This window comes from Clupea harengus, chromosome 13 (assembly GCF_900700415.2).
Source record: "Clupea harengus chromosome 13, Ch_v2.0.2, whole genome shotgun sequence".
NCBI lineage: Eukaryota > Metazoa > Chordata > Actinopteri > Clupeiformes > Clupeidae > Clupea > Clupea harengus.
In genome coordinates this window covers 15,756,602-15,774,846 of record NC_045164.1, presented here as the reverse complement: position 1 = coordinate 15,774,846, position 18,245 = coordinate 15,756,602, and the positions used below count along the sequence as shown (strand labels likewise).

The following is an 18,245-nucleotide window of genomic DNA, read 5'->3' as shown; positions in this document are numbered from 1 at the left end:
TTCTTATTCATACAAAAAATATTCCTACAGTAGCTAATAACTAAGTAAGTTTAAGTTATCTATTTTAAAGCATGGATTATATGTAACTACTTAATCATGACAACAAGATGAAACATACTGGCAATATAGATATATAAAGATATAGACACATCTCTGTAGGGATCCTTTCCATTTTCTCAGACTCTTATAATAACATTATGAGCCTGTCAGGCCTGTCAGTGACGAAAACAAGCGGTTTAATTTACCCTAGGCCACTTTGATGCTGATGCTTGCCCCATAGAATTACATATAAGCATTTTGTGATTGCTGTTATAGCATCCTAAATCAATACTAGACTGATTTCTATCGTGTTTGTCCCTAGTAAAAACTTGGACCCAAAAAGATGGGAAAATAGGACACAAGTAAAAAAAAAATACCAGGCTCTCCTTTGAAGTGGAAATAAGAAGATTTCAAACGAGAAGACAAAGATTATTTATTTTATTCTTAGGAAAGTCCCTATACCATTCTTTTTTGTATTACTTTACTCAATTACACAAACCCAAAATAAATCAGAAGTCACTATAAATAAGTAGGCCTATGGTGACTACATGTGTTGCCACGTAAACTAGCCGAAATGCATCGGAATAAAACAAGATTAGCGCGAATGTGCTCACTTCTCAGACTGCTCGTAGATGAGAATTCTCTCTGCCCCTCACCCCACTCAACCACCCCCTCCCTTTCTCCCTCTTTGATACACACAGGAGATTTCATCAGCAGCAGTGCTGGTGTTGACAGCCAAGATTTTCCTTAGTATCCGTCTCCCCGTTGGTCTGGGCTCCCAAGGTTAGTTTTTGGGAAAGGCCCATAGACTACCCTGCTCTTCCCATCTGGCTTCGCGTGTGGACCTGAAACATGCTGCGGAAAAGAGGCTGACGATCGGACTGTGTGCTCCAAAAATGATACCGGAGATGTAGTGTAGTGGGGAACACCTCTTATGACACTCCACTGCACGGCGAGTTGCATTGATAGGCGGCCGAAGACCAAAAAAAATGTCGACCAAAACTCCTTTACCAACCGTGAATGAGCGTGATGCGGAGAATGTAAGTAATTAGATTAAAATGGTATGGCTGTGAGAAGTAGGCTACCTTTAAGATTACGAGTGATGAGTCTGCTGTTTGTGTAGACATTACAATGCGATCCGTAGTAGAATTAGCTTGGTACCCGGCAAATTAGCCTATAGCCAAGGCCTTATAAGTAGCACGAATCCGTCAGGACAAGATGAAAGTCATGGACCAAATGTCTCCCGTTCTCTGACTGTCAAGCGACACGAAAGCGCATTAGTACTGATAGTGAAAGACAGATTATCGGCGGACAGTTAGCCTGCCACCTCAAACTGTTCTGTAGCCGACTCTGTATCAGCAGAGAACGTAGCCTACCAGGTTACTCGTTGACATTATCATAACTGTCCGTCACATTGTCGTCCTATCGACAGATTTACCGACAGATATTGTCGCTTACTTACTGCATGATTCAGACTATTACATGCGGGGGTCAGATATTTACCCAGAAACAGTAGCCTATGTGACGGCTGATTAATTGACCCCGCTAGACCATGACAGCAGCTGAAGTAGGCTGTAACCCAACTATTAGCCTACTGTTGGAGCTTGTTAGTTTAAAATAATGTAGCGTATAGTTAACGATTGTCGTTATGGAAACTCCCTACAGTGGAAATACAGGATTAGCATGTAAATTAGCCTATGTGTGATATACTGCGGGAATTTGGGGGTAAGAAATATAAAAAAGTAGTAGGCCAATTACTGAAAGGTTGTGGACCATATGATTATAATAAAACATAAACATGTGTAACATATACAATATATGTATACATATTTATAAAACATAAATAAATACATACATAAATGGATTTGAAATAAATGTATGCACCCACGTGACGTTAGGTCAGATAGGTGGCAGTACAGTCCGAACTCTAAACTCTTACCTGGGCTCTATCATAATGGTTCTGGTCGCGTGTGGTGTCTGTCTGTGATTTGCGTCATTGTGTAGTACCCTAGTATAAAGCTACCTCTTATTAATCTATTCATCAATATATTTTTAAGTTTTCACATATTGTAATTAAAGGTATGATGAACGGCTATTGTTTTGTTTGACCTCCAGGCTTTTCCTCCAGAAGTATCATATTTATTTCGGTGAGAAGTGTTTTGCGTTACAAAGGTTGCAGTGGCACCATGAAATTGCACTTCATAGGCTGACAAAAGTAAACCACAGTTTGTCACGTCAAAGTTTTAGTTTAGTGTGGTGGTCACAGACAGAGAGGATAAATAATCTGGTCTCCATATTGGGTTTTACAGACATCCTTTCTGGGATGAACCATCAGTATGTTCTCAGTGTGCAATGCTGTCATGACATTGTATATCTCATCATGCTTAACTGTCCATTGAAAATGAGGAAGTAATGCTATCAACTGAATGTGTCACTGTGTGGTTGTGTGTATGCAGACTAGTTTTCTTGTTTTGTGTATTGGTAATTGTAAATTTCAGTGTTCATTCAGGCTGCAGTATGTGAAAATGGCCTTGATTTTAGAAGCCTGGTTAGTGATATTCAGTCTTGACTAGGCGTGTGATTGTTTAAATCTACATACTTCAAACAGGGTGTATTGGTCCACATCATTGGTTTATGTTTGGTTCAGTCCTCATGATAATCAGATCTGTCTCTGATGTGTGTGTTTGGAGCTAGTGAACACTCTGAGATAGTGGGGCAATGCTGACTCAGTAAGCCCCTATTTCAGAGTGGAAATTAGATTGACAGCAGGGAATTTTAGTTTATTTGAGTCTTTATGGGCCAGTGCGTGATAAGAGATTACATAACTAAGGTCTGAGAAACTAAATGCTTTTACTGAGTGATTTTGTGTGTGTATGAGGGGGAAATAAAGGGATTTACCTTCTAACTAATTATGCATTGCAGATGACAGATAAAAACACATACTGTATGTATTTTTCTAAAGGCAATTTTGAGGCGTTACCAGATATACCCAGCCATTTAGTGCTTACAAGGAGAGTGAAACACAGAGGTTTCCAGCCTGAGGCTGTGTTGTTTCCATTCGTCATGAGGAACTCCAGGTAGAAGTGGTGAGAGGGAGCTTGCCCTGTGTCTGTGCATGAATCTGGCATGGGCCTTTAGGCAGGCCACTGACATATGATCTCTCAGCCAGGCCCGGCTCCTTTTCATTCGGGCTTTACAGGGTGTGGATTCCAGGTCGTGCAGTAGAGTGACTTGGATAAACAGTACTGCTGCTTCTTCTAACTGAGCCACTTGTGAATATTTTGGGAAAAGAAATAGAGGCTCCTCAAAAGACCTTAAAAATTAGTATTTTTTTATATTTCAGACAAAGTATTTAAGTAGTTAAACTTTTTTTCAGCCGTTCTAATGGAAGAACAAAAAAAGTGGGCTTCAAAGATGCCATGCAAATACACTGATGCAGTGATTCCTGCTGTGCAACCATGACGTTGAACATCAGGAAGCCAAGTACCTTGCTGGCACGACTCAATTCAATTGTGATTCTGGGACTGATGGCAGTTTCTTTGTAATTTCAACTAGTGCTGACAACCATAAAAATATTAAAATGATGTAGATTTTGCGCTGATGTGACAGAGACACTGAACAGGTATTGTTTATATTTAGTAACCCAACATGCAAACATTCATTGGAGATGGAGATTTGACAAAAGACAAAAAAATTGTGATTAATCACGAGATTGATTTACCTATTTTAGGCACCCTTAGTTGTACAATATTTTTCTCTATGTACACACACATTTGTTTACAAAGCGAGCATGGCTGAACTGCTTGAAACTAAATTTTTGACTAACTTAAAGGACTGAGATGATATGAACTTTATAAATAAACTCTCAATTATCTAATCCATTACACTCATTCCGGATGTAGTGTAATTTGCAATTGCTAATTGGTTTGGGGGGAAAAACTGACATGATCAATATAACTTTCTCAATAATATGTACACATTAATGTGACTGGCATAGCAGAGACTATTTTACAAAGAAACTCAATTTACTGACAACAAACAAAGTGAGGATCCTGAAAGGAGCATGAACAGTGTTGCTGCAGTTTGATCTCCCCTCAATCCTCCAATAGTGGACCAAGTCTGACCAAGTGATGTGGTTGGAGGGACTGTCCAGGTTCATACATGAGGTTTTTCTCTCCTTTCGCCCTCCACTTCTTTAGACCCTGATACTGAAGTTTTCGGTGATCATAATCAGACCCCCATGATTTCAGTTTTCAGTGATCCTTATCAGACCCCCATCATTTCGCTCTCATGTTCTCTCACCATCTTGTTCTCTCTTGATGGTGAAAGATGATTAATCCTCCCAAGGAAATATGAATTGCTTCATGTTTCAGACCCCCCCCCCCCCAGACATCTAGAACACCCTGGTTGTCTGGATCCCACTCTCAAATCTACCCACTCTCAAATCTAGATGCTTCACCACAGTCTATAATGACCATTCTTTTTATTTCTCATGCAGACGAAACATGTACATTTCCCCCCAATTGTCTTGAAGTATAGTCTAACAGGGTATTGCATGATGATTTTGCAAGGTTATCCGAACTGAACTGATGAGCTGTTGGGCTTAGTGTTACTGTGGAACAGGAGTGAGGAGAGGAGGGTAACCCAAGCCGGGTTTTGTTGACAGGGTGTGGTGCATGGGGCCAGAGCCAGAGAGAGTAGCTGCAGTTAGGGAATCACAGTGAGTTGCATTGTGCTATAACAGACATGTAGCTCAATATGTGTTTCCAACATATCTGGCAGATTGACATAGCCTGGATGCCAGACGAACTTAGCCACGGCCACAAAAATTTAGGTCGGGAAGTTCGGTCTGGTGTCGCTCCGTTGGGGAGAAACTATCTCCTCACAAAAATCTGTGAGGAGATAGATAGACCAATCAAATTGTCAGGGCGGGCTTTATACGATGATGGACAGATGATCAACCCTAACGTAATCAACCACGTCACCAAAGAGCTTTTGGGGTGAATTCGTTTTCAACAAACATGGCTGCCGTTGGAGAGCTGAAATGTGGAAATTCGAGTCTGTTTTAGAAGACATTGACAGCATATTCATTTTGAAAGAGGAACAGATAAACGCGATCAAGGCATTTGTCGATCGAAAAGATGTTTTTGCCGTCCTTCCTACGGGATCCGGTAAAAGTTTAATGTATCAGCTGGCCCCATGGTCTACGTTATGGTCATACTACGTTGCTCTGATTGGTTCTAGATGTATCCAATTGAGCGAAGAGGCATTTTTTTTCCTGGTTCGGTTGAAACACGCCTCATAATTACAGCCCAACGGAGCGGTATCAGACTCATATTCTGACTAGAATTATGAGTATGACATCGTCAGGCTAAGATTGACATACAATAACAGCAAAAGTCAGGCATGCCACAGTCATACATACATCTTCACTTACCACAAACAAGAAGCAAACCTTTACCAGTAAGTCTTTGCTCACCTGACTCTTAACATTTTTAGAGGGGTGACATTATTCCATATCATCACAGATATCATTACAGTCATAAGACTTATCCCTTCCTACCTATAACTTCTTCGCATCAGACTTTCATCCTGCCACATCTTTCAGTTGTCCAAGTCCAAGAGATCTAGCAGTTAACTCAGTGTTCTTTTGGCTCATTAAGTCTGTACATTTTGCTCACACAACCATCGAAATACCTAGTGCATAGTATATAAGTATAGTATTTTTCTCTCTTATATTGTCTATAGTTAGATTTACAAGTAGGAGAATTTTGTCCAGTTCATTATAAAGTACATAGCATATATTTATATTTGCCGCACTATTCCCAGACTGCAAACAGTGTTTATTAGCTTAAAGCAGCATTAAGGAGTTTTGGTCTGACACTCCAGGTGAGCAGAAACGATCAGTTTGGCTTTCGTACTCATCAGATCCCTGCAGTGTGCACAAAGCCACAGGCACCCAGTCTTTTCCTTGATCAGTGTTTCTGTCCCGTAACGTTACTATAGTGGAGGAATATGCTGATCCTGTTTTTGGCAGCTGTTCGTGGAGATGCATACAAATGGCTGCAGTTCACCTTTCAGTTCCTTTATTTCAGACATGGCACGTAGCATGAGTGTCATAGGTATTCTGACACGGTATCTCACACAAGTCTTTCATAAACAGACCCTTACAAATGTGTGTAATCAAGTAAGGTTGATGAGATTTCTCTTGAGTCTCTCTTGTGCATGTGTACATAGGCTGGGCTTGGACCACAGAGTGGACCACATGTCTCATCTTCCCTTGCCCTCTCTCTTCTAGCACATGTCAGTGGATGGCTCCCGAGATGCCCCAACACCGCCCACAAAGACCAGCAGCCGTCAGAGTCTTCCTCGGTGTCGCAACTCCACATCCGATGAGCACCCACATATTGGAAACTACCGCCTCCTCAAGACCATTGGCAAGGGCAACTTCGCCAAAGTCAAGCTGGCACGTCATGTTCTAACAGGAAGAGAGGTGGGGCGTTTCACCCTTGAATTTTTCCTTTGGGAGATATATCATATGTTTGTTTCATGTTTATATGTAAAGCAACTATATTAACATGGAGGAATGTGTCTCGGGGTGTGGTATTATCTATGTTGCTTAGTGATGTATAATGAGGGGTTCAAGGAGCAAAGATGCTGGAATTGGGGTTGCCTCCTCAGTCCTGTACATTTTCAGGATGCCCAATGAACCCACTAAGTAGTAATGGTAGTATGCTTTCAGCTGGCTGTGTGTTTGTTTTTGTGTGTGCGTCATGCTTAGACTGCAAATTCCATGAAGATCCCATTTTACAGGCCCCTTGAAACACTAAATGAAAGTTTAAAGATAAAAACTAATTCATGATTAAAAAAATGTATTCATTATATAGGGCATATTTACTTTCTAACTTTCCCCAAGAATTTCGTCTCTTGGAATTTCTTTTCTACTAACTGAGAAGTAAGGTTAAACACATTTAAAATGAAACACGCTTATGTTTAGAGGAAACTATAAACAAGTTAAATACAATTATACAACAGTTAGATCTAGTCGAACAATCTATTAATTTCTGACTGGATATTCTGGACTCTTCACTGCTAGTTGTCACTCTGTTTGATATCCTTTAACACAATCTGGTGTCTTCAAACACAATTAGTCTGTAGTAGTAGTAGCAGCTTAAGTATTCTTGTAGTCATGAAACGGTCTAATGCAACACATTGTCTCACTGCTCTCCCATAAGCACTGTTGTATGCCATAGAGATGCACAATCCACTTTTTTTCATTTGCGATTTGATTGAGATACCTGAAACGGATACCTGCCGATACCATACCGATACGATATCAAATGTGAGATCGGGACTCTTCAACCCCCACCTCACTTAAGGAGCGGTTGTGACCAAATACACTCTTGGTGGAAAAAGTAGCATCTCTAGTGTAGTGCATGTGAGGCCGCTGCAGATGATCCAGAATGCGGCGGCACGTTTGGACTTTGATATGCCAAGAAGGACACATTTTTTAATGTCCGTAAGACGATATATTGTTGCGACAAACTACTTGTTTTTTTTTAATTAAAAAAAAGCCGATAAATTAGCTGCAGAGCCATAACATGGTGGGCATGCTGAATGATGTGCATTTGCACGATCAGTATGTTTCCTTTGCGTAGTATGATTAAGGATCAGTAGGTTTCCTTTGCCTAGTATGATTAAAGATGCTTATCGGGAAAGCATTTCAGTGGGATTCAGTGGGGTCTCCCTCTGCACTGTGCTAGAAGGGAGAAGGGGTGTAGAACTGATCAGGATTGGTATGGATAAGCGGGCTGAGTGTGTAGAACTGATCAGGATTGGTATAGATAAGCGGGCTGAGTGTTGGTGGTAGAACTGATCAGGATTGGTATGGATAAGTGGGCTGTGTTGGGTGTAGAACTGATCAGGATTGGCCCTAATAAGTGGGCTGAGTGTTGGGTGTAGACCTGATCAGGATTGGTATAGATCAGGGGTTCTCAAACTTTTGCAAGCTGGGCCCCCCCAAAGCTGGTTAGGGGTGTTTGGGGCCCCCCCATCACTCAAACCCGCCCCCCCCCCCCCCCCCCCCAACCCCCGTCCGACGCCGGACGCGCGCGGCCACCGCCCTCAACTACACCGCCATATATAGTTAGATAGATAGATAGATAGATAGATAGCATATTGTTATTGATAGGCCTGACATGTCAAGGTTAGGCCATTGTTATTGTTAGGCCCATACAGACAATTATTATAACTATTTATTATTATTATTGCTCTTTCATGTCTATTGACAGCTCGTCTGCTGAGCAGAGAAATGGATCCCGAACTCAGGCGAATGAACGGTAGTCCTCTTTGAAATAGGACTGATTTCTGATATTCGGCGTGATACAGTGTCATTTGACATAAGTATTTCGCTGAGTATAGCTCCTATCATTATTTTACACGTCTTGTCTTGCGCGGCCGGCAAAATCAGTGTTTCGGCAATTGTATGGGGTTTGCCAAGCTTAGCAATTCTATGAGCAACTACATAAGATGCCTCTAGACACTGCTTGGAGATGGTGGTTCGTTGTTGCTGGAGGCCATCATGTTCATGTTTAAAGAAGTCCACAGGCTTCTCTTTCTGACTTTTACGAATCAGAAACTTGTTAATAAAGTTCTAATTTCAACGTCGTGTTCTTGTGTGGTTGTGAACGACTTGCACACGAATAATGGATAAGGCTGTGCTAGGCAATGATTCCTAACAAAACGAACTGTACACAATGTAGACAGGGACAGCACAAAATAGTATTCAAGTGCTGGTGTTTTATTTGTTGCAACACGGTGGATGAACAAAAAATGACGTAAAGGTAGGTGTTAAGGAGAAAAGGGCTAGCTGCAGTTGGAAGAAGGTAGCTAGCTAGGCTAGCTCTCGGGCTACGAGCTTTTTTTTTTTAAACTGTGGAGCAAATTACTCCTTAGAATAGGCTACGAATAAACCTACTGCACGTGCAGTAAGGTATTACTAAGGAAGAAGTGAGTCTTTAAAAAGACTGTTTATAAAGCAATGAATATCTGAATGATAGAGGAAACAAGAGAAATTGAACAAACTCTGCAGTGTCGTCTCAGGGTGAGCGCTTACCATGCCTGCGTTTTTTTTATATACTCGTAAGCTTAGGTGCAACTCGCGTTCTAATGATGACTCCGTTTTGATTGGTGGATCAGGAGCAAAACAGTATTTGATTTGTTTGGGTCAGTCCAGACCCTTGCATTTCGCCACTGAGGGAGCTTTCACTAACCAGTGACAGGTCGGCGGTCGTTTTTTTTTTCTCCGTCTGTGACATCGCGCCCCCCCTGGAGAGTGTTCGCGCCCCCCACTTTGAGAACCACTGGTATAGATAAGCGGGCTGTGTTGGGTGCTGGCGCTCTCTTGTGTTTCCCACTCACACTACCTTTAGAAGCTGCCTTATCACTGAGAGAGGCACCCTGACCCTCTCCCTCTGGAGACCCTCTGTCCTGGATGCTATATTAGAATGAATGCCATGTGTTACTGACTTACTTACTGAATAATTCACAGGTCTGGCTGTGCATGTTCACCTCCTGTCAAAGGAACAATGGTGAAAACAGCACCTTTTATCTGAATGCACCCAATCGCAGTTATGTAATGGGCTTAGTGTTTCCAGTTTGATAGATTTGTGTTGATGAAATTTTATTCATTACAGATATGTAAGCCTTGTCCTGGCTGACACACAAACAGGCAAACTGTAGAGAAAACGAGATTATGCCAGACCTTTCCCCTCCTCCATCGGCCATGTTGAGTGGCTGTGAAGAGAAGAAGTGTGATGTATCTGCCCACCTAAAGCATGCTGAGAATAGCAGCCACCTGCGCACATCATGACTTGTCACTCCGCTTCTCATTGCTCCCTCCACTTCTTCCTCTCTTCTCTGCCTGGTTACACAAACAGCAGGCAGTGATATTTCGAGGCAGTCAGGCACCTCAGTTGGGCTGCTCCAGCAGAGAGCACTGAAGACTCTGAAGGCACAGCAGAACTGTGTCAGAAGGGTCATGGCCTCTGTAATTACAACAGGGAACCTGTCAGAGCAAATGCACCGCCGTATTCTGAGTACCAGGATGTTGGCATGTTTAACAGGAACAGGTCCCTGAAAAATGCAGGGACGTCTGAAGAGGCGGAGGCTAACTAGACGAAATAAACAGAAGCAGTGTCAGTGATGACGCTCCCCTGGTTCCTTAAGAGGCCTACCCGTTCTCCCTCAGCCACACACCAGATGTCTGTGTCATAACAGGGACTACCAGGAGAGCCTGTCCATGTAGCAAGTTATCTGTTACAACAACTGTCTCCAATGCTAATTAATAAACTGATTCTCCACACTTAATTTTCTTACAGGTTGCAGTGAAGATAATAGACAAGACACAGCTGAATCCTACCAGTCTACAAAAGGTAAAGACTGCTATTCTCCTAAGCCTGCTTTGTAAGTTAAAGATTTCTCAGTAGAAACATCTGAAACCTGATCAGGGAGACAAACCTTCTAATTGTTAAAGAGCAAGGCACTTGCAATGTGAAAGGAAAAAACTTACAGACAACAGTTAATGAAAATGACATGGTGACCAAATTATATTTTTAAAACATGGCATACAAAATGATAAAAGGGCTGGAACCATTATATGTATCTTGGTGAAGAGATAGCCTCACTCAATGAACCAAGGATACAATTTAAGCCTACTTACATATCCAATCATGGTCAGATTTGTCTCAGAGTCTCATGACTTCATGGGCTAGGTGGGTGATGTGTAAATGTTTTTTACTTGTAGAGGGCAAATTAGCACTCTTTAATTGGATTTGTAGTAGATTAGAGCCTTAGTCTTGTATTGTCTGAAAGAAGAAATGTGTGAATAATTACTTAATTAATTAGAATTCTGTTTCTCTCAAAGGAGTGTCCACATATTTTGCAGCTGGGCTATTATGTATGGTTTCATCTAGAGCCTCTTAGTTGAGCAACTCAGAATTTCCTGGATGTTTTACTACAAGCACATCCATTTGTATAAGCATTCCCCTAATTTCCAGGATTTTAGACCCAATTCTAATCACGGGCGTCATACCGAATGTGGGTTCAGAAATATTGTGTTTAATATGCCAAGAAAGTATTGCTGTCTTCAAAGAATACACCATTAATAGACATTCTAACAAGCATGCTAAATATGCCACAAATTTGTCTTTGTGAGCCAGAGAAGAAAAAGCCTTGAAATTGTCTTCCAACTTTATTGCCAGGCAATATTTTTAGAAAGCAGTCTACAGTTCAAGAATTGGCACAAAGTTAGCTACATGCTGTCACACAAAATCACAAACTAAAGCGCTATATAAATGTGATGTATTATTATTATTATTATTAAAATACAGCATGCCATTTTGGTTAGTTTTTAAAAGACTTTATTGTAGCATTCTTTTTGATCATGCTGGACAAAAGCAAAGATACTGCAAAGATACTGCTCTTTTTATTGTAACTTCTGAGTACACCAGATTAAAATAAAGCTGTAAAAAATGTCAGGCCTCTGAGTAATAAAACAATCTGTCATGGATATCAAAGTCATGTCAATTAACATACCAGCACTGTGCATTTAATGTTTTATTTTATTCGTCCAATGTGTGGTCCTGGGCTTACTTTATAAAGTAAGTATGAACCTCTAGAAAGAAATGTTGCCCAGCCCTGGTTTAGAACGCAATTAGTGTATTGTCTTTCAGACACAAACTGCAACATATAATTTATTTTTTTGAACTTATACAGTGTCAAATTGTTAGCTGGTTCCATCTGCAAGTAGAGTTCATGAGGTTCCTGCAGCTTGAACAATACTCTCTGGCATGTTCACACAGGGATGTGTCGCATTAGATGATTGTCTGTATAGGGATGGCCTGATGCTCTTCTCCTGTGCTAACTAAAGAGTGACATTCTTAAAATTCTCAACATATGCTTGATTTTCAAAAGGATTTCCACTGTTGAGCTTCAGAGGCTCTTGTTTTCAGTCTGTATGGTTCTCAAGTTGGCTTGACACGGTGGATTGAGATTGTGCCCTTCATGGTTTCGACTGCACAATCTGGACAATTCTTTGTGATCTCTTTACAAAGAAGAAGGTGCAACTTGAGTTCAAATACTTAGCTTGTTGCGAAACAGATACACTTTGCAAGTTGTCACAACAGAACTTGTAGAATTTGTCTTCAGCATTCCTGATCAGGTCCTGTCCATTAGTTACAGCCCGGGTTGCAGTGTGCTTGACCACAGGAGAATCTCCATCGGTTAAACTTATTCCATGGCTTGACTTAAAATAGTTTCGTTCAGCGAGGATTCCATAATCCTGCTTGGCAAATGATGGGTCTGCGATTTGATTCTTTGCCCTGGTACCTAGAGGGACAGCAGTCTGAAAACTGCTCCTGATGCTTGATGACATAGGTGCTCATTCACAGGCTTCAGGAATGAAGCCGATGCTGCTGTGTGTGTGACACTACAAGTTCTTTGTGTGTTGCCGGTTCTTCAGACTCGTTGATGAATGCCACCGCTGGGGCCCTGTGTCTGCCTCAATACTGTGGACTTCTAGGGGCCAATGAGAGACTCACGCTGGGGCTCTGTGTCTTAGTTGACATGATGAACCCCCATTGAGACTAAATAAATAAGCCTGAATAGGTATTGTCCAATTCCTCCTAATAGTCTGTCTGTTTCCCCTTCTAAGTTGGTCGGTTCTAAGACATTGTGTAATTGAGCACTGTATACCTATCTTTGTCTGTCCTCATATCTTTGCCATTTCTGTTCTTACAAGCACATGCTATAAACCCTCAGGATTGGAATATGTGAGCATACACTTCAATCCAAATTAAGCGTTGAAACTAAAACATTACAGACTCATGAGGTTTGAGAATTATGAGAAATGTTGTTTTCATGTGTGAGAAGGTGAATTATCCCCCTTCTCACCGTGGCTCACTGGAAAGAAGTTTGGCCCTAAGGTGGGGTGGACTCCCCCACCACAAAGGTTGGGTCCGGGCTCCCCCACGACAGTGGTTGGACCCAGGGGACCTAATTCAGCCCAAGTGGCTGCCGTATTTAAAGGGTGCCTCACTCCATGAGGAGGAAGAGGGGAGAGACAGGCATGAGAGGCCGTCAAAAGCATTTGCCTGCTGTGAGGAAGTGTGTATCTAGATGTGTGGATACAGTTTGTGTGCCTAGTTTTGTGCCTAGTTTTTGTGCCTAGTTTCTGTGCCTTGTTTTTGTGCCTAGTTTGGGGCCTAGTATCTGTGCCTAGTTTGGGGCCTAGCTTGTAACTAGAATGTGCCGGTATTGGGCCTAGAATGTGCCAAGCAGGTGCCCAATGTGCTTAGTTGCTGGACTACGTTGAGCACTGTTTGAATTTTGATTTATGTTTGTTTGTTTTGTGGACACATGTTTTGGGTCGAAACCAGAGTCCCCATGTAAATAAATAAATATATTTTTATAAGAAAGCTACCATCTCCTGCACTGTGTTTTCCCCCACTTCACCACCAAGTCCAGTCGCCAACATCCCAAAAACGTGGGGTGACCGCTCTGCCCCTCACATCATGTTTCAGGAATATTGTGGCCATTGATTGAATACTGATAAACCTGGACAGATTTTGACACAAGAAATGTTCCTAATTCATTAGGGTAATACTGTTAATTCTGTAACACAAGTTAATTAGACTGTAGAACACACAAAAACGGTCTCAAGTGCTGAGCATGAGCCCAAGACAGAGAGTTCAGAGAGTAAATGGAGGTGTCCAACAGTGCTTAATATTCTACCCCTCAGAATAAACAAGCAGCACTGGAGAAAGGAGAGGGGGCTAGACAGAGAGGGGTAACTTACAGCGACCTCAATTTATGACATGTTTGGTTGTGTGCTTGTTCCTGTTTGTCTCAGAACTACACGAGGGCCTTTAAACTCTTGCTTTCTTCCTTTTAGAAAATGTCGCCTTGGTCTCTGTTTACAGACACATGAAACCATGGGCCTTCCATCTGGCCTCGTTGGCCACGGCTGCAGGCTGGTGCAGAGCACCTGGGAGACACAGAATGACTGAAGCATTAGAACAGAGGTTTTTTTTATGGCAGGCTTTTAAGACTATTAAGACTTTAAGCCTCAATTATCATTAAGGCTATGCCAAGACTGTCAATGCAATCATATTTAGCAAAGCTGAATAACCAAAAATCACATGATTTATTTACAGATCTCTTTCAAGTCACATTCACATGTGGTTTGACAAGCTATTGAAATCCAATTCTGGAAATCGGTTCATATCTTGACGGCTCTGATCTGATTTAAAGTGCCTTTTTTTCTGTTCTTTGACTTCCAACGCGACGTACAGCTCATGTTGTATGTCACATGTTCCAACGAGGAAGTGTGGTAGTGTGGTGTAGTGGATGGATACCCGACCCGAGCCCGTCGGAACCCGTCGGGACCCGACGGGCCGGGTTCGGACAAATATTTAGAAAGTAAGTAAGTAAGTCAACATGTCTGCTTCACATTATGCAGAAGTTTGTTTTTGAGAATAAAATAAATCACATTTAGGATAACAGCCTTCTTCCCGTGGCGGGAATTTGCTTAGGTCCTAGCTGTGACAACGCAATTACAGGTGGCAAAATAGCATCACGGAGGAAGTTAAAGAGAAACTGTCATCTGGAGAGTTTAAAACGATACTAAACGAAGGGAAATCTACTGTATGGAAATATTTCTGCTTAGTAGTCGATCCAGATTCTAATTAGGCTGTTGGATATATCCAATATAAGAATATTGAAGTTTTAATGAAATATGATTGATGCAATCCTCTGTCTCCACAACAACATGGATTAAACCTCGATGGTTGGACTACCATAAATCCTCAATTAATAATAATAATAATAATAATAATTCAGTTTTATATAGCGCTTTTCTAAATACCCAAAGTCGCTTTAACATTGTAGGACAAGCAAAACAAGACAACAGTAAAATATAAAGACAAAGGATCAGACAAAACAGACAAACAGAACATTATATAAAACCGAAAAGTAGCAAATAAGTCTATTAGTGGAGGGAAGGGAGCAGGGGATGTTCAGGTGAAGGTGAGGTTGAACAGGTGAGTTTTGAGGGATAGTGGCCGGGGCTTTCATTTACTTAGGCTGCACAGTGCACCGGCCTGTATTTGGGACAGGCTTGTATTAGGGGCAGGCCTTTATTTCTTACGGCTCTTCAGAATGTTCAAAAAAGTTCCGTTGATTTGAATGGGGCACCCCAACGTTAGCAGGTCTGTAATTTCTTGATATTCACCACCTCGAAAAGTTAATGACCGCACCGCACCGCAACGGGTTTTGTGCTTCTAATTCACATCTTTCATATCATTCTGCAAGAAGTCCGTCATTTAATGTAGCGGAAAGTCATTGTAACTTGAAGTCAACACCTGGGACGTTAAAGTTCTATTAGCCTGAAGAACATTTTTTTCTTAGCAGAAATCACGAAACGGCAACAAAATCATTAAAAAGAGGTATTTTGGAGGAATGTCTTCTATCATTTAGGCAAGTAACTGTATAATAACAAATTCGCCTTGTAGGCTGAAACACTTCTTTTTTTATTGCAAACAGCCATGAAATTAGCCAACAACATTAAACATGAGGAAAACCTGTAGCCTATTTATGAAATGCATTCAATTAAATTGTGATGTCTGCTTTGTGCTGATGGACTGATGCTGGTAGGCTACAGTAAAATAGGCTACCAGTACCTTTTTTTTTTACCCCCGGCTTGTATACGGGGCCAGGCTTTTATTTGTCCGTATCGACCACGCCCCCGGCTACTATCTGAAGCCCGGCCTCTAATTGAATCCCGGTTTTTATTTGAGGATTTACAGTATGTAGATAGTTTTTAAAGAAACAAAAAAGATCTTCAATGGTAAGACTTGTCTGTGCCTCCTTTGGTTTAGCATATAACGTGAGTTTTATTAAGGCATAGCGTGTGTAATGTGTGGGCTATTTCATTCCGTTTGTTAACCTGCCTTTTGTTTCCTGCTGTCTGTCTCTGACCCTAGTTGGAGATTGCAGGGGAGACTAGTATTACATGTTTTTAACTTTGTGGTTAATTCCCTTTCCTTTCCATCTGCTGCTGGTTAGTAAATAAATGCCCACTGTATTCTTTCTGAGGATTTATTCTCTTCACACACTGGTTAACACTGTTACAGCACATACGTTTTTAGCTACTGTCGCTAAATCCAAAATCACCGTTCTCTCTCTTTCTAGCACACCCACCCTGTACGTGCTGCTCTTAAAGGAGCCGCACCCTTTTACAACACGTTCTTGAAATGTGAATAATTTAATTTAAATATGCTTATTGGCCTTCTTGTGCATGCTTGTGCGTTTAACAGCGCTTGTGTGTGTGAGCGAGCATTTATCTGTTGATGCCCGAGTTTAATAAAGCCAGGCTATTCATAAAAAACGTACGTAAATGTGCCATTAGTATGAACAGTTGAGAAATTGATTCCGTCGGGCTCGGTTCGGGTTCGAAAAAAAATATTTGAATGGCTGTCGGACTCGGGCCGGGCTCGGTTACTACTCTGTCGGACGCGGATCGGGCTCGGACAGAAAAATTTGGCCCGATCCATGCTCTAGTGTGGTGGCAGAGCCACTAGCCACCTATCCAACGAGGAACATGGTAGTGTGGGGGCAGAGCCACTAGCCACCTATCCAACGAGGAACATGGTAGTGTGGGGGCAGAGCCACTAGCCACCTATCCAACGAGGAACATGGTAGTGTGGTGGCAGAGCCACTAGCCACCTATCCAACGAGGAACATGGTAATGTGGTGGCAGAGCCATTAGCAACCTATCCAACGAGGAACATGGTAATGTGGTGGCAGAGCCATTAGCAACCTATCCAACAAAGTGTCCTGTTAAGGCTGTGTCCTGTCCTTCGTCTCATATGAATTCAGTGCCATTACCATGTAGGGAGTTATCAACAGGATTTGTTGAGGATTGCCCTGCATATGGGTTTGTATATCAACAGTAATCTACTTCCTGTCATTATTATAGCAACCAATGTAAATACAGCAGGAAATGAGAATGGCTCCAGGACACATAACTCCGATCTGATCACTTGCCATATAGATGTAATGTGGACAGTCAATCATGGAGATCCAATTCCGATTACATATGCAAACAAGTTGATTGACATTGTGAACGAAGCCTAACATTTATTAATGTTTGTGAGGGGGGTGTGGTTTTCTTCCCCGTTCTGAAGACCAAAGCCGACAATGGATTTAACAATGGATTTAACAATGGATTTCCGACAATGGACTTAACAGCATGGATGACCCCATAACCAGCCCATAATCCATAAAAAATAAAAAATACTTTCTTACTTTCTTACTACCTCCTAAACTACCTTCCTATTTTGCTGCTGGAAGTTATCTAGCTATATAACTACCAAAGCCAACATAATGTAATGACATTACCACACAATGACTATTACCATTCTTAACAAACCAAGCAATTGCTTAACTATTATGACACAAGTGAGAGTGGGGCTGGTAAAGGATATCCCCTCAGGTGTGATCTGGCCATTGACACGAGGCTGGAGGCCGACTGTATGTGACTGTAATCCAACACACTTTCTGTCAAAGACCTCAAGCTGTCTGTTCAGTGCGCTCACACTCCAGTGTGACACAGTAAATGGGAAATAAACAAAGTGGCTCAAACCAAGCCACATCCAATTCTAGCCCATCAACATGTTCAGGAGCAAAGAAGGGAGGGGTGGTTGATTTGATTGGGTGTTGAGCTCAAATATCAACAACCTTTCACCAGAATCGTGGGCTACACTTTTGCACGTGAAAATCAACAACACACACAGATGGCACTGCAGATTTTTGTGGTGATGTTGACAATGCATAATGATAAAGATTCCAATATGGACTAAAAGCAGTTAACTCACCCCACACAGTAAGAGTATGTAGGTACACTGGGTACCAGTCTCACAATGGGAACCAGAATAATGTAGGTACCATACCTTGTGAGCCGAATTGATGTGGGTGCAATTGTGTATAAATAGAAATACTGTATTCTTATTACACGGCTCTTCTTAATGCTGTAGAATGCTCCATTCACTTGAATGGGGCTTCCCAACGTTCTGTGGTCAACTATTTTTCCATATTTGACCGTTGCTATGCATAATTGACCGCTGTCAAGGGAAGTGTCCGCTTCGCGT

At 41.7% G+C, this 18,245-nt stretch overlaps 1 protein-coding gene across 3 annotated transcripts in view; it reads left to right on the top strand.

The window, feature by feature from the left end:
• The first annotated feature begins 547 nt into the window (after nt 1–547).
• The window catches only part of LOC105909685 (serine/threonine-protein kinase MARK1-like), a 49,134-nt gene continuing 31,436 nt past the window's right edge, over nt 548–18,245 (top strand). For all 3 annotated transcript variants that reach the window (XM_031579586.2, XM_012838330.3, XM_031579585.2), the window contains exons 1-3: nt 548–1,079; nt 6,338–6,532; nt 10,419–10,472. In XM_031579586.2, coding sequence (XP_031435446.1) covers nt 1,029–1,079; nt 6,338–6,532; nt 10,419–10,472 — 300 coding nt within the window. In that variant the 5' untranslated portion in view covers nt 548–1,028. The remainder of the gene's footprint in view (nt 1,080–6,337; nt 6,533–10,418; nt 10,473–18,245) is intronic.